The sequence below is a fragment of the Hylobates moloch genome, unplaced genomic scaffold, assembly GCF_009828535.3.
Source record: "Hylobates moloch isolate HMO894 unplaced genomic scaffold, HMol_V3 SCAFFOLD_13, whole genome shotgun sequence".
NCBI classification, from domain to species: Eukaryota; Metazoa; Chordata; class Mammalia; order Primates; family Hylobatidae; genus Hylobates; species Hylobates moloch.
In genome coordinates, this window is record NW_026652288.1 from 38,939,354 (window position 1) to 38,960,937 (window position 21,584).

Here is a 21,584-nt window from a genome sequence, read left to right on the forward strand (position 1 = left end):
GTTAATATATACAAAGAGTCCTCCAAGGCCTGGCTGGGTGGAGGGGCGCTGCTGAGAGTGTCCACTGGGCACCCGCCTCTGCCGGCCCCCCGCTGGGCGCCCCAACCCCAATTTCTGGAGCTGCAGCCGTCCCGCGCCCCACCCAAGGTGGGCGCCTTCCCCTCTTGTGCCCAGGGCGGTGGGCGTGGTGTCCACCCGCCCCTCCCGGTGCCCACGGTGGATACTGCATGATGTGAACCTTGGTTTTGAACTCTGTTCCTGCCCCTCCCCGACCGCCCCAGCCTGTGCCCGCCCCGTGCCTGCCGTGGCTGGTGGGTGGCGGTGGTGGGGCCGGGTGGGCCCCCGCCCAGCGCCTGCTGGAATGAGAAGCACAGACTCCGCCACGGACTCCTTTTCCCTCCCTCCTCCGCCCTCCTCCCGCCCCGCCAGGCCTGGCGGCCCCCGCCCCCCTCGCTGGCCATTTTGGGGGAGTGAGGGGGCGTGGTTGTTTCTTGTGGTTGTGTGTGTTTGTTGTTCGGGTTTTAAAAAAGGGAAACTGAGACTGCAGGTGGGGGAGGTGGTGGGTTTTGGGGGGATGTCCCCCCAATCCAGGAGTGCCCCCCCACTTGTCACCGAGTCTCCTCTATTGCCTGCCTCTGCTGTGAATTAACTTGTTCTGTGTATTAAACTGGGCCTGACCCCTCTGCCCACGACTGCCTCGTTCTCCCGTCTGGTTTGGGGCATCACTAAGAAGGAGGGCCGGGGGTCGGGGGGCCTTGTTGGGGGTGAGGCGACCAGCCAGCCCCTACCTCCATCCACCTCCTTCTCCCCCTGCCTGCACCCTGCCTCTCCCCGGCTTTGTCCCAGCTCCGCCCTGCTTTGCCAGAAAGGAGGAGAAGGGGGAGGGGGTGGAGGGGCTCCCGCCCAGCCAGCTGTGGTTGCCCTGGCAACGGGCTGCTGCAGCTGCAGCGGGCGCAGCCGGCAGGGAGGCGGGAGCCGGGTCGGGGGGAAGGGAAGGGCTGGGAAGAGGACGGTGGGTTGGCCCCTCCTGAGGCTGGGGTGAGGAACGGGGGTGTCAGGAGGTGTCATCCCAGACCCAGACATCTCCAGGGGGCTCCGTGTCCTGGATGTGGGTCAAATCAGCGGTGGGGATAAGGTGGAAAGAGAGGCGCTAAGGGAGGGCAGGAGGGTATCTAGACACGGGCACTGGGAGAGAGACTGAGATGTGGGCGACGGGTGGGGAGCGAGAGTGAGGAGTGAGGGAACTAGGACACAGATCAGTAGAGAGAAAGAGACGAGGACAGTCACACAGTTATTGAGAGAATCAGAAAAAGAGCAGGAGGGTGCAGAAGGGAGAGAGACAGGAGGAAGGACCGGGAGAGAGGAAGGGAGCAGGGGTGAGAAGGAGGTTTAATGGGAGAGAGGGAATAACAGTAATAAAAAATAGCTGACATGCTGGGAGAGACGGGAGGAGGAGGAGGAGGAGGAGGAGGACGATGATTGGGGAAGAGCAGCAGCAGATTTAGGGAGAGGTCCTCCAGGAGGGGAGGCAGAGAAGGAGGTAACATCGATCAGGAGAGGGAAGAGAGTGAGAAGGAGCCACATTGCGGGTGGAGAGAGAGAGAGACTTGGGATCAGGGACAGGCAAAGTCCCAGGACAAGAGGCAGAGATGGGGAGAGACGCGGGCGGCAGGGGAGAGGAGACAGACTCTAGGGGAACAGCAGAACAATCTGCAGAGAGAGCCGGAGGTATGAGGGACCCAGAAAGATCGGGGAGGGGAGACAGGGAGGTCCGAGACGGGCAGAGGAAGCTGGAAACTGGGACACGAAGGGAAGGGCCGGGCCTCAAAGCACAGTTTGGGCGCGACCAGGGGCTGGCGTGCGCGCGAGTCGTGGGGTGCTGGAAGCAGCTGGCGTGGCTCCGGCGCCAGGAGAGGGTGTGAGAACAGCCTGTTCCCAGGCTTCCCGCCCCCTTCGCCCGGTGGCGGGGGGAGGGCAGTGCGGGTTGAGGACCGGGCGTCGAGGAGGAGGAGGGCGGAGACAGGGAGGGTGTCTGGAGAACTCCAGAATTTTTAGGAGACCTGGGAATGGCTGGTCCTGCCCCACGCCTTTTGGAAAAAGACATTTTTTGGAGGGGGCAGGGTCTGAGTCAGAGAAGCACTGGGTTTTAGCTCAGAGATGTGAAACTCCACGACAGGTACATGGGTAAGGGAGGCAGAAAGACCCCACCTGGCCAGCCCCATCAGGAGGCTAGGCTTCCCTCAAGGGGCTGGACTTTGGGATTTTCAGGAGGAATTTCCTAATTCAGAAATCAGTTTGATCCGGATTCCCAAAATGCAAATGTTCATCAGGCCAGATGCAGATCTGAAGCGATGAGGGGCTGCTTTCTACCCCCAAAGCATTCACTTGGCAACTGGCAGCATGGGTCTGCTCCCACCTCTACAGACAGAAGGGGGAGAGTGTCCCAAATGCAGCCATGTGGCCGGGGCCAAAGGAGGCAGGGGCCCCTTGTGAGTCTTGCAGCAAGCGACAGATCAACCAAGCTGGAAACCTGGCCTTCTTCATGTGCAATCTCCATTTAAAAAAAAAAAAAAAAAAAAAAGTTAAGCTGGGCAGATCACTTGAGGTCAGGAGTTCGAGACCAGCCTGGCCAACAAGGTGAACTCTTGTCTCTACAAAAATACAAAAATTAGCCGGGTCCCCGTAATTCCAGCTACTTGAGAGGCTAAGGCAGGAGAATTGCTTGAACCTAGGACGTGGAGGTTGCAGTGAGCTGAGATTGCACCACTGCACTCCAGCCTGGGTGACAGAGTCTCTGTTTCAAAAAAAAAGTTAAAAAAAGGTTTTTTTAGAGGCAGGATCTTACTATGTTGTCCGGGCTGGTTTTGAATTCCTAGGCTCAAGCAATCCTCCTGCCTCAGCCTCTCAGAAAGTGCTGGGATTACAGGCATGAACCACTGCACCTGGCTGAATGTCCAGATTAAAAGTTGGCCACTATTTCTAAGACCCAACACAACCCTCTGGGCTGGGTCTGGCCTTCAGGCCTCCAGTATATGACCTCTGAGGCAGAATCTCACTCTTTTGAACTTAAGCACATTTCACATTCTGAGTTGGATTTCTGTCCTTTGGATTCCAAGGAAAAGAAGTTAGCAAGGCAGGTGCCCCTGGTTCTTAGGACATGTGTGTGGTGGTCATGGTGTGGGGGACTTGGGGACAGGAGCAGGAGGAGGGGCTGATGCTGGACCACACCCTCTCGTCAGCAACTCCAGGCAGCTGCCCCAAAAGTGAACACACAAGCCATTTCTATGAAACATTTATTTCCTTTGAAACCTCCAGAAACATGCCAGAAAATCTCAAGACAGGGATGGGAAAAAAAAAAAAAAGACAATAAAGAATAATAAAAAAAAATCCAAATGAAACAAATCAACATATGAAAAAAAAACCCTGCTGCTGTCTTCAGCCATCGGATAGAACACCAACCTCAAATTAAATAGATCTGTTTTTTCAGACATCCTTAAAAAATAACAGAAAACAAAACCAAAAATCATAATTTACACTTGTCCATGTACATGATTAAGTCCCAAAATGATGTGAATGATCTGAAGATGGGAGGAGACAACTGAAAAAAAAAGGGACCCGATGAGGGCCTAAGGGGTGGGGGTGGGGGACGGGAGGGCCCCCCAGAGAAAGGGATGGGGGAGAAGATGGCATCACAGTAGCTGGCCAGGGCTGAGGACGCTGCCTGGGGCACGCCCACCTCACTCTCGGTGTGGGGGGTGAGGGTGGGGGCAGGGACAGCACTGAGGTTTCCTCCTCCAGGGGGCCAGAGGCAGATCACAGGATACGCGATGAGAACCCTCTTCTGTCACCCCCACCCATCCACACCGGCACCTCCCTGAGTGCCTGCGTCCTATGCAGTCCCCAAAGCCCCCTCCCTTGAGGTTCCTGACCCCAGAGAGAAGGCAGCAGAGGTCCCTGGACAAGGGCCGGGTTGCCTGGTGCTGGCTCACGGCCAGACCTGCTCCACCAACTCCTCCCCACCTGGTGCCTCCCAAAAAGGGCACCAGCCTGCCCGCCTGCCCTGACTTCATCCCTCTGGTCCTCCCACTGACCCCCAGCCCACGGGGGACATGCCTTGGTCCTCAGCTTGAGGTTGGGGGGGTGAATCCACAGACTGTGGCCATACAGGCTTGTTCTGGCGCCAACTCTACATGAAAAAATAAATATATATATATATATATATATCTTTTTCTGTTTGCTTTTAAAGAAGGAAAAAAAGAAACGGTTTCCTGGGTGAACAGCATGGTACCACACCGGCGTGGCCGCCCCTTATTGCCTTTAGAGAACCAGCGTCCAGTGGGGTTCGCGGGGTGCAGTGCTCCCCGGGGAGCACGGTGAGGGGGTCTGGTGGTCGCTGCTCGGAGAGATGGGCTGGGAGACTTGCAAAGGAAAAAAAACCAGAGGAGGAGATGAAGGCTGTTCTCCTCCAGCCCTGTCCTGAGGGCTTCGGGAGCCCCTCCTGGAACCCAGAAGAGGCCGAGGCTGCTGGTCAGGGCCAGGTCGTGCCGGGAGGAGGAGGAGAGAGTCGGCTGTGTGGTGGCTCCACCGCCCAGGCCTGGCCTGGTTAGCTGGAAGGTGGAGGGGCCTGTGGACCCCTAGCCCAGGTGCAGTGGCCTCTGGCGGAAGAGCTGATAGAAAAAGATCGTATAAACCGTCCCAGAGGTACAAATAGAGTTTCTCTCTCAAATCGGCTCTGGAGGCTAGCCTTGCCTCTCTCTATCCTCAGGCCCCCAAGAAAATAATTTAAACTCTAAGAAAGTGCTCCTGGCTGCTTTTTGGGAGGAGGGAGTTAGGGAGGGGATCATGTTCGTGCTTTTTGGAGCTCGCGTGCTAGGGACCGAGGCGCCCTGGTCTGTGTCCACGCGGGCCTCACCTCTCTGGGTAAAGGGAAGAAAGGGTTGCCTTCACGCTGTACTTTTCATGCAGGGGCCTTGGCCCCACAAGCCGCAACTTTGTTGTGCATGGTGCAGAAACCTGCTGTATGACCTCCTGGAGCCGAGGGGTCTGGAGACTGGCTCCTCTCTCTGTCCCCATCAGCTTCGGAGGGCTGGTCCCAGAAAGAAGCTAGATGGGGACAGCGGGACAGGCCCGGGAGCGGTGTAAGCACAGCCCAGCTCACCAGGACCACAGCTGGGCAGCTTGGAGGGAGGCCTGAGGCCTGAGACCACATCGCCCTCTGGGGCATGAGGGCCGTGCGCTGACCCTGACTCACAGCCCTAGTGAGGCCATAGGGGTTTCCGTGTCCATGGGGAGGGCCCTGGATGGGTCATCTTGGTCACACCAGCAGCTGGGAGCCAAGTGGAGGGAGAGAGGCAAGCAGGGCCACGGCCTGCGGGGAAGGAGCGAAGCCCGGGCGGCGGCCTCCCACCTCAGAGCTCCTTCTTCTCCCTGCAGAAGATCTCCGCAAACTTGCGCAGCTGCTCGCTGGCGGCCTGTGACTCCTCCTGCAGCCGCTGGTTGTTCTGCCGCAGGCTGGCCACCTCTGACTGGAGCACCACCTTGTCCTGCTTCTCCTGCACAGGGTGGGAAGCTGGCATCAGGTGGGTGGGCTTGGCTGCTCCTGGAACAGCCGATGGCTCCCTGAGGCCTGCGAGCCCTGGCCCGGCTGTGCTTTGGAGCCGACCACTAGAGCCAGGCCAGGCCGGGGCGCACATCCCACTCTGCCTCTCCACAACCGAGGGACCCTGGGCAAGTCACTCGGTTCCCGCAACTCTACCAGGAGGCTAAGGGGTGCCTGGAGCTCATCTATGTAGAGCTCCTGGAACGCAGCCCGATGTGGAGTCATCACTTAACATCACTATTGTGGTCACCGCATCCCACCCTCACACTACCTGAGGACTTGGGGACTGTCGCTGTCCCTAGTTTCCTGGAAGAGGACCCCAGCTTCACACAGCAAGTGGGGAGCTGGGACATGGACGCAGGGTGGCCTGAGCAGACCCCATTCTTCCAGGAGGACGTAGCCCCCAAAGGCAGGGACCTGTTTCAGGTCGTGCAGCATTATGCAGTGGGGCGGGGGTCAGAACCTGAGCCCCTTTGATTCCACGGCTTGAGGACTCACACATTATATACTCTGCCACCTTTCTGACTTTAACCCAGAAGTACAGAAACAATAGATAAAAGTCTCTTCCTCATTTTTTTTTCTTTGAGACGGTTTCGCTCTTGTCGCCCGAGCTGGAGTGCAGTGGCATGATCCCGGCTCACTGCAACCTCCGCCTCCTGGGTTCAAGCAATTCTCCTCCCTCAGCTTCCCAAGTAACTGGGATTACAGGTGTGCACCACCACACCCAGCTAATTTTGTATTTTTAGTAGAGACGGGGTTTCACCATATTGGCCAGGCTGGTCTTGAACTCCTGACCTCAGGTGATCCACCCACCTCGGCCTCCTAAAGTGCTGAGATTACAGGTATGAGCCAACGTACCTGGCCAGTCTCCTCCTTATCCTTCTGCCCCATGGAGACAAGTCCAAAGAACAAATTGACTGTCACCTTCTAGATGGCCCTGTCTTTTTTTTTTTTTTTTTTTTCTCTGTCGCCCAGGCTGGAGTGCAGTGGCGCGATCTCGGCTCACTGCAAGCTCCGCCTCCTGGGTTCATGCCATTCTCCTGCCTCAGCCTCTCCGAGTAGCTGGGACTACAGGCACCCGCCACCACGCCCGGCTAATTTTTTGTATTTTTTTAGTAGAGACGGGGTTTCACCGTGGTCTCGATCTCCTGACCTCGTGATCCGCCCGCCTCGGCCTCCCAAAGTGCTGGGATTACAAGCGTGAGCCACCGCGCCCGGCCTAGATGGCCCTCTCAACCGTGGTGGTTAAACAATAAATAAATAAGTATGATGATGTTCTACACAACAGTGCTGCAGCTCGCTTTGGTTTTTATGTAAGTTACTGGACTTTTTTTGCGTGTTAGTAAATACATAGATTTGTTATTAACTTAATTGGCTGCAAGCTGTTCCGCTGCATGGATGCCCTATAATTTACACAGCCGTTCTCATGTTGAGTGACAGCCACGCTGGCTCTAATTTTTTATCGCCAATAGTGTGGCAATGAACGTCCTTGTTCACAATCTCTTTGTACCCACGCTGTCATGGATAAATTCCCACAAGTGGAATTACTGGATCAACATTTTTCTTTTTTTTTGAGACGGAGTCTCGCTCTGTTGCCCAGGCTGGAGTCCAGTGGCGTGATCTCGGCTCACTGCAACCTCCACCTTCCCGGGTTCAAGTGATTCTCTTGCCTCAGCCTCCTGGGTAGCTGGGATTACAGGCGCCCACCACCACGCCCGGCTAATTATTGTACTTTTTAATAGAGACGGGGTTTCACCATGTTGACCAGGCTGGTCTCGAACTCTTGACCTCAGGTGACTCACCACCTTGGCCTCCCAAAGTGCTGGGATTACAGGCATGAGCCACTGCGCCCAGCCACAATTTTTTTGTTTTTTTGATAAATGTTATTCAATTGCCTTCCGAAAAGCATGGGCTGATTATATCCCCTCCCAAGAATGGATGAGTTTCTCAGCGCTTGCTAGCCTTGGGTGTTATCACTGTTTACTCTTCACCCATGACTACACTCAAGCACAGGAGGTGTGGGGGTGGGGTGGTTGCTGCATGGCAGGGGCAGGTGCCTGATCCCTGCTGACCGCCCTGCCCAGTGTCTGGGAAGTGGGATAGAGAGGGCGTGGCCCCTGGCCTTACCTTCTGCAGGTCAGTGTGCAGCTGTTTCAGCATCACCTCCAGCTGGTACACCTTGCCTGTCAGATCCAGGGGCGGCTCCTCGCTGGAAAGACCAGGGACAAGGTCAGCCTGAGGCCCTAAAGCCCCTGGGGAAGGCTTCTGGCCCACAGCTGAGGAGCCCGGGAGTACGGGCCCCCTTATCCCTGACATTCTGGCAAAGCCCAAGGAGAAGCTCTGAGGGGAAGCAGGAAGCCAGCCCTCCACCCAGCACACTGCACCCACCAAGGGCACCTTTGTGGACGTGGACAGGGTGTTAGGAGCACCAGGCCAGGGGAAGGGTGGGTGCCCACCCTGAAGTGTGCGTTTTCCCTGAGGCTGGGCCATGCATGTGACTTCAGGGAGGACCCCTTCTTCGTACCTCCAGGATACAAAGAGCCCACTCCACAGACACCTGCTGAGCACCTGGCGGGTCCAGGCACAGTTCCAGGCACAGGAAGCACGAGAATGGACAGATGGTCAAAAGGACCCGCCCTTGTGGGCAGGACCAACAACGGTCCTGGCAGTGATGCTGACCATGTGGCTGTCACTGAGAGCCACCCCGCACCAAGCCCCAGGCTGCCCGGCTCATCTCACAGAGCTCCTCTGCCCACTGCGGCCTTCGGAGGTGCTGCATGGTTACCCACTGGACAGCAAAGGATGCGCGGGCAATATCACCCTCCCACGTGCTGGTGCTAGGATTTGAATCAGGGGCCCATGGCCAGTAGCTGCCCCTCTACAGATCCTCCCAGCCCTGGGCCTGCCTGGCCGCTGCAGAGAACGCGCAGCCCCTTCCTGCTTGGAGTTGGGGCTGACGGAGGCTCCGCTGGATGCCGTGCATGCACAGGCACAGTGGCGGTGGCGGTCGGGGGCTGGCCCTCCTGCCTCGCCCACCCTTGCCTACAACCTTGCTGCTGAGTCCTGGGGATCTGCAGCTGCAGAGGGAGATGGGGACAAATGGACTCCAGGAGCGCCGCCCAGGGGCCACAGGTCCCGCTGCTTCCCACAGCCCATGCTGCTCCTGCCCTTCAGCCTAGCAGCACCACCTGGAACTGCCAATTTCTTGTAATTACAGTGGGGCCTACGTTCGTGGTGGAGGTTGAGTTCTGAAGCCAGAGTGTGAAAAGCAAGAAGTCAAAATTACCCTCAAAAATTGCTCCCACTGCCCATGAAGTACAGTGCACGGATGGTTGTATATAGAACTCTGAACCGTGAGGTGTGCAGACGAGTGTGAAATGCACTATTTAAATCCATGTACAGGCAGAATGTGCCATTTACATTCTCTCTGCCTCTTTTTAATTTTGTTTTCTGCCAAGTGAGTGCAGTCAAATATGCTGCGCTGAATGTGAGAAGCCACGCGTGAGATGACAAATGTGAGAGATCTGTCCCCGTCCTCTTCCTTCCCCCGTGAAGCTTCCTGAGGGCCAGGCCTGGCCTCAGTTGCCACTAGGTCCTCAGACAGCCCAGCACGGCACCTGGCAGGGAGGCTGGGAAGGGGGAGCGTGAGGCAGAAGTCTGTGAGGTTTAGGAATCTGCAGAGGAGGAGACGAAAGAGCAGACAGGCGGGAGATTGGCAGTGACGGGGCTGACGAGAGGCACAGGGCTGGGGGATTGGGAGACACTGCCTAGCAGCTTTCCTTTCTTTTTTTCTTTTTTTGAGATGGAGTCTCGCTCTGTGGCCCAGGCTGGAGTAGAATGGCTCGATCTTGGCTCACTGCAAGCTCCGCCTCCTGGGTTCAGGCAATTCTCCTGCCTTAGCCTCTCGAGTAGCTAGGATTACAGGCACGTGCCACCACGCCCGGCTAATTTTTGTATTTTTAGTAGAGATGGGGTTTCACCATGTTGGTCAGGCTGGTCTTGAACTCCTGACCTCAAGCGATCCACCCACCTTAACCTCCCAAAGTGCTGGGTTTACAAGAGTGAGCCACCGCGCCCCGCCTGCTTAGCAGTGTTCAAAGTTGGAAGCGAAACAACTGTGTGTGTATTGATTCAAGTGTCATCTCCGCTGGACCGGGAGATCTGCTGGGACTGGGCAGAATCTGTCTTGGTCACTGTGGATTCCCAGTGCACAGACAGGTGCAGTGTAATGACTTCCAAGTCTGTTAGGAGAGGGGAGTAGCTGCTATATCAGCTTCTGCCCGGAGAGTGGTGGGTGTGACCCGCAGTGGCTGCCTCTCTCTGGGTGAGCCTCTTCCGCTGCACAGGCCTGCCGCTGGTATGAACCCGGGTGTTCCCAGGGAAACCTCACCTCATGGTGGGGGTGGTCCTGGGGGTCGGCGGTCCCCTCTCCAGGCTCAGGTGGCTGTGGACAGGACTGTGTGCAGGCGGGATGTCCGGGCTCAGGGCCGGGTCGTTCAGAGAGAAGAGCGAGACGGCTCTTTGCACTGCCAGGGAGGGAGGAGGAAGAGAGGGGTCAGCAAGGCTCCCAGCTTCTCCCGAAACTGACGGACCACGCCTCTCCCTGCAAACCTCCATGACACTTCCTATCACACTTGGGACAGATTGCATGGACACTTGGATAGATTCTTGCCAAAAAACCAACCAAATGAACACACAAAACAAGAACACAAACAAAATCCCATCCTGATTCCAGTCAAGGCTTTCGATCCAACGACCAGTTCATACAAAATACAAGGGCTGAAGAAGCCAGTTAGACGAGAGTGCGAGGTAGCAACCGATCGGATTCTGAATCTGGCATGCTCTCAACATAAATGACTTGATTTGGTCTACAAGTAAAAGGTAGGAAAAAAGGGTTATAAAGTGGACAGGCTGGCGCCAGGTCCATGGGGATTCGTTATACGATTTGCTGTCCTTAGGAGGAAGCTGGGAAGATTACAAAAGCAAAAAGAGAAGTGAGACAGATCACATCATGCATATTGAAGAGAGAAAAGAAATCGCACGGGGCTGCCAGTGAAAGTGAAGATTCCTGGGTCCCGCCTTGGACACATGACTGGCACTGGGGGCACCTGGGCTGTCTGCGTTTTCAAACGTGACTGTTAGATTTTCTTCCTGTAATGGCAACAATAGTGCCCTCCAATAGTGGCTGGTTCAGTGAGCTATGAACAGCCAGACAATGGAATCCTCAGGGTGTTAAAAACATGAAGGTGACCCTGTGTGCCGTGTGTTGAGGGCGGCAACGTCAGGGGCAGGGCAGGGCAGAGGGCGAGCCCCAGAGGCAAGCAGCTCCTTGGGTCCAACTTTCATTTCTGTGCCTCAAGAATAGCACAGTAAAAACCCCAGCACTCTTTCCCTGGCACCACCCATTGTGAACATTTTGCCCATTTACTTTTTTTTTTTTTTTTGAGATGGAGTTTTGCTCTTGTTGCCCAGGCTGGAGTGCGATGGCGCCATCTCGGCTCACTGCAACTTCTGCCTCCCGGGTTCAAGTGATTCTCCTGCCTTAGCCTCCTGAGTAGCTGGGATTATAGGCATGCACCACCACGCCCAGCTAATTTTGTATTTTTAGTAGAGACGGGGTTTTTCCATGTTGGTCAGGCTGGTCTCGAACTTCCGACCTCAGGTGATCCGCCTGGCTCAGCCTCCCAAAGTGCTGGATTACAGGCAGGCATCACCGCACCCGGCCACAATATTATCTAATATACAGTCATCTGCAAATGTTCTCTGATTCTCTGAATAATACCCTTTATAGCTATTTTTTTCTATCTTGGATTTAATGTATAATGACATCTATTTTTTAAGAGACAGGGTCTTGCTGTGTTGCCCATGCTGGAGTGCAGTGGCTATTCACAGGCCTGAGTCCATTACTGATCAGCATGGGAGTTCTGACCTGCTCCATTTCTGACCTGGGCCAGTATACCTGTCCTTAGGAAATCTGGTGGTCCCTGGCTCCCTGGAGGTCGGCCATATTGATGTTGAGTTTAGTGAAGACACCGGATCAGAACAGCATACTCCAGCCTAGAACTACTGGGCTCCAGCGATCCTCCTGCTTCATCCTCCCGAGGAGCTTGGACTACAGGTGTGTGATACCACGCCTGGCTAATTTTAAAATTAGTACCTATAATCCCAGCTACTCAGGAAGCTGAGGCAGGAGAATCACTTGAACCTGAGAGGTGGAGGCTGCAGTAAGCTAAGATCACGCCACTGAACTCCAGCCTGGTTGAAAGAGTGAGACTCTAAAAAATAAATAGGTGAAATAAAATTTTTTGTAGTGACAGGGTCTCGCTACGTTGCCCAGGCTCGTCTCAAATTCCTGGCCTCAAGCCATCCTCCCACCTTGATCTCCCAAAGTGTTGGGGTTACAGGTGTGAACCACTGCATCCAACCTGGAATATTTCAAGTCAAATTCTAGATATCTTTGTATTTCATCTGTAGAAACTTCAGTAAGTAGCTCTAGTGGATAAAAAAAAAAAATATATATATATATATATATATATTTTTTTTTTTTTTTTAAGAAAACTACTATGCTATGAACACACCTACCAAAGTTAATGAGAATTCCTTTAGTCTTTTCCACTTATGTGAATTGCATGGGAAAACCCACATGTATCTTCATTAAAAACCACAGCTCCAGGCAAGCTGAAACCACCCTGACCTGCACTCACTGCCAGCCCCTTTCCGGCTCCTGGGGAGGCACCTCCGTGGTGGTGCTAGTGTGCTTCCTCCCAGGTCTTTCTGCTACTCCCAGCCCTCCCCCGTAACCTTCTGTGTTTCATCTATTAATTTTATAAGGAAGCAAAAAGCTCCCTAGGCGACTGTGACGCACAGCCTGGGGGAGAAATCAGTGCCACCAGCCAGGCTCCCTCAGCTTTCTCACATGGGGCGCACAGCTCCCAGGCATGCCAGGTACACGGAGTGGCTGGGAGTGGGTAAGGGGCTCTGGCTACCCTAGCCCTTTCCTGTGGCCCACAGTTGCCAGGGGGGTGGTCAGTGTCTGGGCAGCTCTGTCTTCCGCAAACAGCACTACAACCGCTGATGGCATCTGGGTCTCCAGGGAGAGACCTGAGGCCTTCCTCACTTCCCACTGTCCTGGAACCGGCTATCCTGGCTCCAGGATGCTTGGAGACCCACATGAGAGAGGAGATGCCACAGCTGCCTGGCCCCCTGTCCCCACGGACTTCCAGCACATAAAGGGCCCTGGGTGGCAGAACAAACCCTGTCCACTGCTCCAGGGAACCCACGGAGTGAGGATCCCTGCAGGCCTGGTATGGGGAACCCTCCACCCAGGATCCAAGGTCTTGGCAGGACCCTCAGGGCACGAAAAGTCTTCCTCTCCCTGGCTCCCAGATCTGGGGCTGAAAACCCAACAAATGTCCTCAGGGACAGATTATCCCCCCCCCCCACCCCCTCCCCCAGACATGGGGTCTTGCACTATCGCCCAGGCTGGAGTGCAGTGGTGTGATCGCAGCTCACCACACAGCCTCCACCTCCCAGGTTCAAGCAATCCTCCTGCCTCAGCCTCTGGTGTGGCTGGGACTACAGGTGTGCACTGCCATGTCTCACTTTTTTTTTTCTTTTGTAGAGACTGGGTCTTACTCTGTGGCCCAGGCTGGTCTCAAACTCCTGGCCTCAAGCGATCCTCCTGCTTTGGACTCTCAGAGTGCTGGGATTACAGGTGTGAACCACTGTGCTTGGCCTCACGTGTTTTACATGCGGTGTTTTGTGTAATCGTCATGGCAGCCTCAGGCATGGTCACTTTCACTTGATGGTCAACGTGGTAACTGGCATCAAAGAGATGACGACACTTGCCCAGGGCTGCATGGTAAGCAAGTGACGGGGCAGGACTTGAACCCCACTCCCTGATTCTGGAAATTGAGTGGGTATCCCTGCAAGGCCATGAGGCCCTCCATGAATCCCTCTAGAAGAGAGGAGGGCGTGGGGGCCTGGCGGGACTGGGTGGAAGGCGCCTACCTTCGTATGCCTTGGCTGCGTTCACCAGGCTGGACCACTCGAGGCCAGCAGCTGTGTCAGGCAGGGGCATCATCCCAGGGTCCAGGCGCCGCAGGGGGCGGTCCCGCCCATCAGCCAGCGAGAGCTCCGAGGCTGAGATGGTGGCTGGATGGGGAGGGTGGAGATGGCAGTGGTTGAGCGTGACAACGTGGGAGACACAAATACATGAAGACATCCCACTGCTTATGCGGAGATGCTACATGCCCGGGAAAACCTCCAGCAGGGTAAGGGGTCTGGGAGTACTGGAGCCTACGGAGGCCTGACTTCAAACAGGGTGCTGGGCCAGGCCTGGCAGATGCCATCTGGACAAAACTCTGAAGGGGAGGAGGGAGTGCGCCAGGCAGACACCTGGGGGAGGAACATTCCAGGCAGACGGAAGAGCCAGTGCTAAATCCCTGAGGCAGGAGTGTGCCTGGAAGGTTTAAGGAACACGGAGGCAGCCCCTATGGCTGGGAGAGGGTGAGCAAGGGAGGAAGCAGCAGGAGGCGAGGAGAGAGGCAACACGGCCGGACCGTGTGGGGCCTGTGGGTCCCAATGACGACTGTGTTCTTACCCTGAGTGCCCTGGATGGCTCCCGCTGGGTGCATGTGGGGGACGGACTGTGTGTGTGTGTGGGGATTTGGGGGAGACAGGGAGCAGGTAGGAGCTGTAACCATAACCCACAATGGAGACAGTGACACTGGGCAGGACTAGGGTGGGGCGGTGGTAGGACACAGGGGCAGCTTCTGGGCCTACTTTTCAGGGGCAGCCAATAGGGTTTCCTGAGGGTTGGATATGGCTGTGAAACAAAGAGAAGGGCCAGGACTGCGGCTCTGATCGGGAAGGCTGGGGTGGGGGATCAGAAATCTGTTTCTGGAGGTGCTCGGTGGAGATGGCCCTGGACACCCCAAGGAGACGGTGGGACGGAGGCTGGCCACAGGAGCTGGCGACGAGGAGAGTCCAAGCTGCACCTGTGATTGGAATCGCCAGTGTATGGACAGTGTTTAGACAGGGTGGGGTTGCCGTGGGGGGCAGGTTCAGGTATGACACGCTGGGCAGAGGAGAGGCCTGTGACATCTCAGGGGTTGGAAGTCAGAAGCAATGGCGCCAGCACTGCACTTGCACCTGCTGCGGCTATTGAGAGAGTCCCGGGCACTAGGCTCAGGCTGTGGCCTGGGGCTCCGTGACTCCTTGAAGCCCCTAAGGGAAGGGGACAGAGGACAGCCAGGTACACAGAGACCAGGAGACACGCCAGGTACACAGAGACCTGAGGGCCCTTAGCTGGGAATCGGCAGAGCCTGACCGTGGGCCCAGCCTGCTCTGTGTTCCCGGCACCTCCTCTGTGCAGGGCCGGGGGAGATCATCTCACAGCCTCACCGTGAGCCTGGCGGGGGCGGAGGGTGACATGATCTCCACGCATGGAGGAGGAAGACCCGAGCGAGGCGCTGCCTTGCCTGGGCCCACGTGGCTTCCAGCTAGTACTACTCAGTGCTGACCACGTCTGAGGTGTACGCTACGTGCTTTCCACATATTCACTTGTTTGATTCTTTCAACCCAGGGATGTGGGCACTATTTTTTACATTTTACAGTCAAAGAAACTAAGGCACAGAGAGGTTATATCTGTGAGTGGAAGACGTGGGACATAAACTCAGGCCGTTCAGCTCTGTGATGTGTGGTGTGCAGTAAGTGATGGGTGAATGAACGAGTCCTTGGCCTCCTGGCTCCTCCCTCAGCCTCCATGCTCTGTCCTCGGCCTCCTTGCTTCACCCCAGACCTCCATGCTCCACCCCAGACCTCCTTGCTCCACCCTTGACCTCCATGCTCTGTCCTTGACCTCCTTGCTCTGCCCTTGACCTCCACGCTCCGCCCTTGACCTCCTTGCTCCACCCTTGACCTCCAGACTCCGCCCTTGACCTCCTTGCTCCACCCTTGACTCCATGCTCCACCCTGGGCCTCCTTGCTCTTCCCCTGACCTCCTTGTTCTGTGCCTCCAGCCTGCTGGCGTCTCACTGCTCAGCTGATGGGAGCCATGGGAATGGCTGTCATTGCTGAGCAGGGCATCAGCAACACCGTGTGACAGGCTCCTTGGTGTGGAGGGCACTTGGTTAGTGAAGCCCAGGCCAAGGATGACCATGTCTCTTCATCTGGGATGGGGCCCAGGAAGGGCTCTGGAGCAGGCACAGGAGAAATGGAGAGGCCCAGTGTCCCTGGCCACACTGAGGCCAGACGGGAGTCTCCCCAGCTCAGGGGTGTGGGGGAGTCAGGTGGACAGAGAAGGGTGTATGTGTGCTGTGTGAGGCAGAGGGCCCTGAGCTGGGGTCACAGCAGTGACGGAGACAACCCCAGGCCCCGGTATGGTGGTGGAGACAGACACATTCTCATCTAGTGACAGCTCAGGATGGTGATGGGGATACAAGGCAGTGAGGGGGGATGGAGGGGGTGAGAGAAACCCAGGGGGGCGACGGGGCCTGTGGAGGTGCCTGACGCAGCCTGGTAGGGGAAGGGAGGGCTTCCTGGAGGAGGGGGCATCTGAGCCAAGACTGAAAGAATGAGGTACAGCAAGCTGGAGGAATTCAGATCGGCCTGTGGAGTCTATGCCTGTGTCCTCTGTCACCACCTCTCTGCGGTGGCCGCTGTCCTGGTCCTTTGCAGTGACTGAACATCTACTTCGTGACCAGCCCTGCCTTGGGCAGAGAGACAGAGCAGCAAGGAGGAGAGGCCGAGGAAGGAGATGTGGAGGGAAGCCTGGGGAGCAGGGAAATTGCCACTGAAGTGGCAGCCCCTTGAGGGCAGGGGTGTGCTCTGCCTTGCTCAGGGCAGCATCCTGGCACCTAGGGCAGAGCCCCACCCACAGCAGGCACTGCAGGAACAGGAAGGGAGCGCAGGGGAGGGCCCAGAAGCTCTGGAGTTGAGATGGGGGCTGGGACCTGGTCCAGGGCTTAGAGGAGCCTTCTAGGAAAGAGCAGGAATGGAGCCAGCCCTGAAGGACAAGAGTGACCCAGAAGAGGATTGAGGGAAGAGCATGGCGGGCGGAGAGAACAGCCGTGCAGGATGCCCTGAGCAGGGAGGGTGTGGTGTGCTAAGTGATCAAAAGGAAGGCTCTGTGAGGCGGAGGAGCAGAGGTGGGCACCCCACACCACCAGGGCAAGGAGTGCAGATGCAAATGCCAAGGCAACAGGGAGCTGCAGGGGAATTTTTTTTTTTTGAGATGGAGTCTGGCTCTTTCACCCAGGCTGAAGTGCAGTGGTGCGATCTCAGCTCACTGCAACCTCTGCCTCCTGGGTTCAAGTTGATTCCCCTGCCTCAGCCTCTGGAGTAGCTGGGATTACAGCGCCTGCCACCACACCCAGCTAATTTTTGTATTTTTAGTAGAGGCGGGGTTTCACCACGTTGGCCAGGCTGGTCTTGAACTCCTGACCTCACGTGATCTGCCTGCCTCGGCCTCCCAAGGTGCTGGGATTACAGGCGTGAGGCACCGTGCCCGGCCCGCGGGGGAATTTTAATGGGGGAGACAGACTGCCCTTCATAGAAGTCCCAGAGTCTCTTCCACCCCATCCCCCACAGCTCACAAGAAGAGGCTCTGTACAGATGGCACAGGTAGGCACAGCCCCTCAGCTGAGACCCTTGGAGTAGAACATGCCTCTGAATTTGAGATGTGCTTGGATTTGAGAGAGCAAGTGTGCAGACGCTGTGTATTATGTAACAAACCCAAAAAGGTCAGGGGCACCCCACATGCAGTGGCACGCCAACGCTCTGCCCCAAGCTCCTCATTGCTAGCACTAAGTAGGGGGACTACGGACCCGAAACAGCCTCACGCCCCTCCAGGCCAGGTTTCGCCACCCAGTGAGCATGGTGCAAACTTACGTACTGTCTTTCAGTTGTGGGGGGTTTAGGAGGTGGATAAGGGGGTTACAGGGTGCATTTGGGGCACGGCCAACTCCAGCTGGCTCATGGCTTTTGATGCGGGTGGTGTGTGCAGTACCTGTTTAAGGGGAGTGCTCAGTAAATATTTGCTGGGTGATTAAGCAGTGGACAAGTCACACCATGCACCACCCCCAAGTGTGGCAAACATAGGGGGAGTCAGGGAAGCAAATAAAATGCTCATGAAGCAAACCGCTTGGAGCTGGAATGGGTGGGAGGGTTGGGGGGTGCTGGGGCAGCAGCTGGGTAGCCCTATTCCCTAGGCCTGTACCCTGAGGGTGGACTTCCTCTCTGGTCTCAGGTGACTCCAATCCTTGGGAGCTTCTGACTCCTAGGTGACCCTCTGATACTTGGCCGATGATCCCTTGCTCCTTGGGTGACACCCAGTGCCCCACCATCAGGCCCCCCGAAGTTCCTGTGAACCCCATTCCTCCCTGAGATGGCCCCGGCACTGATGACCTCTAGCCTTTGACCTCCAGGTGAGCCCCTGCTTGGGCGTCCCCACCTCCCATCCTTGGGGTAACTACCGCGCCAGTCCCGGGGGCCCAGGCTCACATTTCTTCTCGGGAAAACCGCTGCCGGCGGCAGGGGTGGCGCCAGGGCCGACGGGCGGGTGGGGGTGCTGGTGCTGGCGGCGTGCAGGCAGCGTGCTGGATGGGAAGGCGCAGGTGCTGGTGAAGAGCACATCGCTGGGCAGCCCTGGCTCTAGGCCAGCGGGGCTGGCGAAGCTGGGCTCCCGGCGCCCGCTGCACAGGCTCTCGTCTGACAGCGTCCGCTGCAGGCCCTTCTGTGGTGACTGCTGTGGGGTGTGGGTGGGATGTTGGGGGAGGTCATGGACTGGCTCATAGCCAGGGTCCTCAGAGGCATCTTCCCCTCCAGGACATTGGTGGCAAGTCCTTACCTACCCAGCATCCATTTCTGCCCCATTTCCTTCCTTCCTCCCTCCCTCCCTCCCTTCCTCCCTCCCTCCCTCCCCCACCCGCTTCCCTCCTTCCTTTTTTGAGACAGGGTCTCAGTCTGTTGCCCAAGCTGGAGTATAAAGGGGCGATCTCAGCTTACTACAACCTTGACCTCCTGGGCTTAAGTGATCCTCCTATCTCAGCTTCCCAGGTAGGTAGCTGGGACCACAGGTGCGTGCCACCACCCTTGGCTAATTTTTAGATTTTTTTATAGAGATAGGGGTCTCATTATATTGTCCAGGATGGTCTTGAACTCTTGGGCTCAAGTGATCCTCTCACCTTAGCCACCCAAAATGCTGGGATTACAGGTGTGAGCCACCACCCCTGGCCTTCTGCCTCCTTTCTGATCAAAGCACTCCAGTTTCCCCCTGGGGACTCCCACTCCCCAACCCCACCCTCCAGCTCTGGGTAAGGGCTGGCGATCAAAGCCTGATGGGTTGGGGAAGGTGGTGTGAGCCAAGCTGGACCCACGAGAGTCAGTGCTGGGACCCCAGTGGGTAGCGCTGGGCTGATGTGCTCTCTTCCCCCAGCTGTGGGCTGGTGGGACCCAACCCTGGAGAAGCTGGGGTCCACCTCGGTCCCCACAAAACAGCTCCTGCCTGGCAGTGAGGATGAGTAGGGCAGGCCGGGCTGGGAGGGGAAGGGAAGCGGATGCTGCGGAGGTTCCCTGGCGCCCACTGTTCTTTCCACCCATGTCCCTGAGTAACAAGAACCTGAACTTCCCCTGGGAGCCCCTGCTCCACTCTCAGTCCCTGTGGTCTGGGCGGATGTGGCTGTTTCTATCGCAGGCTGGAGGAGGAGGGCACGAGGCCTTCCAGTTGTGCGAGGTTCTCAGTACGGGGTAGATTCCCGTGTGCCTGCCTGGGCTTATCCTGTGATTCCATCCCAGACCAATGCGCTGCCCTCACTCCCAGCCATGAGCCCACACCCCGCAATAGGACTGGCAGATGCCAAAGGCTGGGGACACGACAGGAAGGAGCTGGCGTGACCGTGGGGTGCACAGCCCTTCTCCCCGCCCACCCAGATCTGGGATCCCCTTGGGAGCTGGGGGTCGGGAGCCAGGGATGGGGCGCTACATACTCCTGCGTCTCTCTCCTGCTCTGGCCCCAGGTTGTCCATGATGATGAGCTTCTTCAGGTCATCCTCGATGGTGGATTTGTAGTTCTTCCGTGGCGACCGGAGGTCTCGGAGGGATGCCCTCAACCTCGGTTGCCCAAAGACGTTTTTGGTGTTCGTGTCCACCTGCCTGGAACGACAGCGTCAGGGTCAGAGGGGTGTCAGGGAGGCTCAAGCTACTTTTCAAAGCTGTTTGGATTCAAGAGGGCCGGCCACCATGGGACGCATGGTCACAGCCTTCTCTCCTTCACCCAGAGAACGTGTGGCAAGGCGGGGCTTGGCTCCATTCCCTCCTTCCACAAACGTTTCCCTGGAACCACAGAGCTGGCTGTGCTGTCTTGTCCCAGGTGCTGGGGACACAGCCGTGAGCACCAAGCTGGCAGCCAGTGGGGGAGGCCCACGCTGAACACATGCACAGAGACAGACCCCCTGTGTGAGGGGAGAGGCTTTTGTTGTTTGAGATGGAGTCTTGCCCTGTCGCCCAGGCTGGAGTGCAGTGGTGTGATCTCAGCTCACTGGAACCTCTGCCTCCTGGATTCAAGCTATTCTCCTGCCTCAGCCTCCGGAGTAGCAGGGATTACAGGCACCCGCCACCACTCCCAGCTAATTTTTGTACTTTTAGTAGAGACGGGGTTCCTCCACGTTGGCCAGGCTGGTCTTGAACTCCCGACCTCAGGTGATCCACCCGCCTCAGCCTCCCAAAGTGCTGGGATTACAGGTGTGAGCCACCGTGCCTGACCTGTATCTTTGCCTATTGTCAGTCTACCCAGCAGAACGTGAACCATACCAGAGCAAGGCCTGGGTTTCCCTTGGAACATATAAGTAGTCATTTGTGTGTGTGGTTTTTTTTTTTTTTTTTTTGAGACAGAGCCTCCTCTGTCGCCCAGGCTGGAATGCAGCGGTGTGATCACAGCTCACTGCAGCCTCAACCTCCTGGGCTCAAGTGACCCTCCTACCCCGGCCTCCCAAGTAGCTAGGACTACAGGCGCATGCCACTACACCCAGCTAATTTTTTTGTAAAGATGGGGTCCCACTATTTTGCCCAGGCTGGTCCCAAACTCCTGAGCTCAAGCGATCCTTCCACCTTAGCCTCCCAAAGTGCTGGGATTACAGGTATGAGCCACCGTGCCCAGCTTATAAATTCATTTGATCCCCACCACAGCCATATATGTTAAGGACTACTAGTATCCCATCTCATGGATGAGGCTGTTCAGGTACAGAGGAGTTTAGCCACTTGTCCCAAGTCACACAGCCTGTGAGTGAAGCAGTCAGGTTTCAAATCAAGGCCGCCAAGCTGCAGTGCCTACCCACGCCACTGCTAAGCTTGACTGTCACGTGTATATCAGAGATGGCAGGAAAAAACACGTATGGTGTGGGGAACAGCCACATTGGATTTAAAAATATGCTTCTGTCTGCAGATAACAATTTCTGGAAGAAATTATGAACCATGATAACCTCTAGGAGGTAGGAATCTTATTAGGAGGTGGAAAAATTGGACTTTTACTTTTCGACTGATATTTTTCTGAAGTGTCTGAATTTACTTAACCATAATCATGGTTATAACAATAAAAATAATAAAAACCAGCTTAATAAAAGCTGATGCCTGGACTTCTTCATTCTGTAATGTGAGAAAGAAAAAGAGTCTTTGAACCTGGGGAAGAAATAAGATGTCTTGGGTTCCCGAGGGTTTTAAAGGCTGGATTTCCTTTTTCTCTTTCTCAGCTGCCAGCCTTGGGATTTTAACAAAGGAAGGGCGAGAGCAGGGCCAGACTTTTTCCCTGTCAGTTCATATTCCTTCCCAAATTGGAATTCTAGGTCTAGGGTAATGCTGGGTCTGTCAATTATCAGGGATGTGTATTCTTTGGGCAAATTAAAAGCTTTAGATTCAAGAGAGAAATAGAAAGAGAGCTAGAGAGACAGACACAAATCAAAAGGGGACTCCCCCACCCCTTTTGATTTCA

At 56.1% G+C, this 21,584-nt stretch overlaps 1 protein-coding gene across 3 annotated transcripts in view; it reads right to left on the bottom strand.

The window, feature by feature from the left end:
* Positions 1–3,261: 3,261 nt before the first annotated feature.
* The window catches only part of SIPA1L3 (signal induced proliferation associated 1 like 3), a 290,592-nt gene continuing 272,269 nt past the window's right edge, over positions 3,262–21,584 (bottom strand). The window contains exons 17-23 of one of the 3 annotated variants that reach the window (XM_032173071.2): positions 19,588–19,753; positions 18,104–18,347; positions 13,610–13,753; positions 9,990–10,125; positions 7,727–7,808; positions 5,408–5,552; positions 3,262–4,667 (exon numbers count right to left, since the gene is read on the bottom strand). In XM_032173071.2, the coding sequence (XP_032028962.1) occupies positions 5,409–5,552; positions 7,727–7,808; positions 9,990–10,125; positions 13,610–13,753; positions 18,104–18,347; positions 19,588–19,753 (916 nt within the window). In that variant the 3' untranslated portion in view covers positions 3,262–4,667; position 5,408. Of the gene's footprint in view, positions 5,553–7,726; positions 7,809–9,989; positions 10,126–13,609; positions 13,754–18,103; positions 18,348–19,587; positions 19,754–21,584 lie in introns of all 3 variants that reach the window. The other 2 variants (XM_058426942.1, XM_032173072.2) reach the window with 2 other exon arrangements.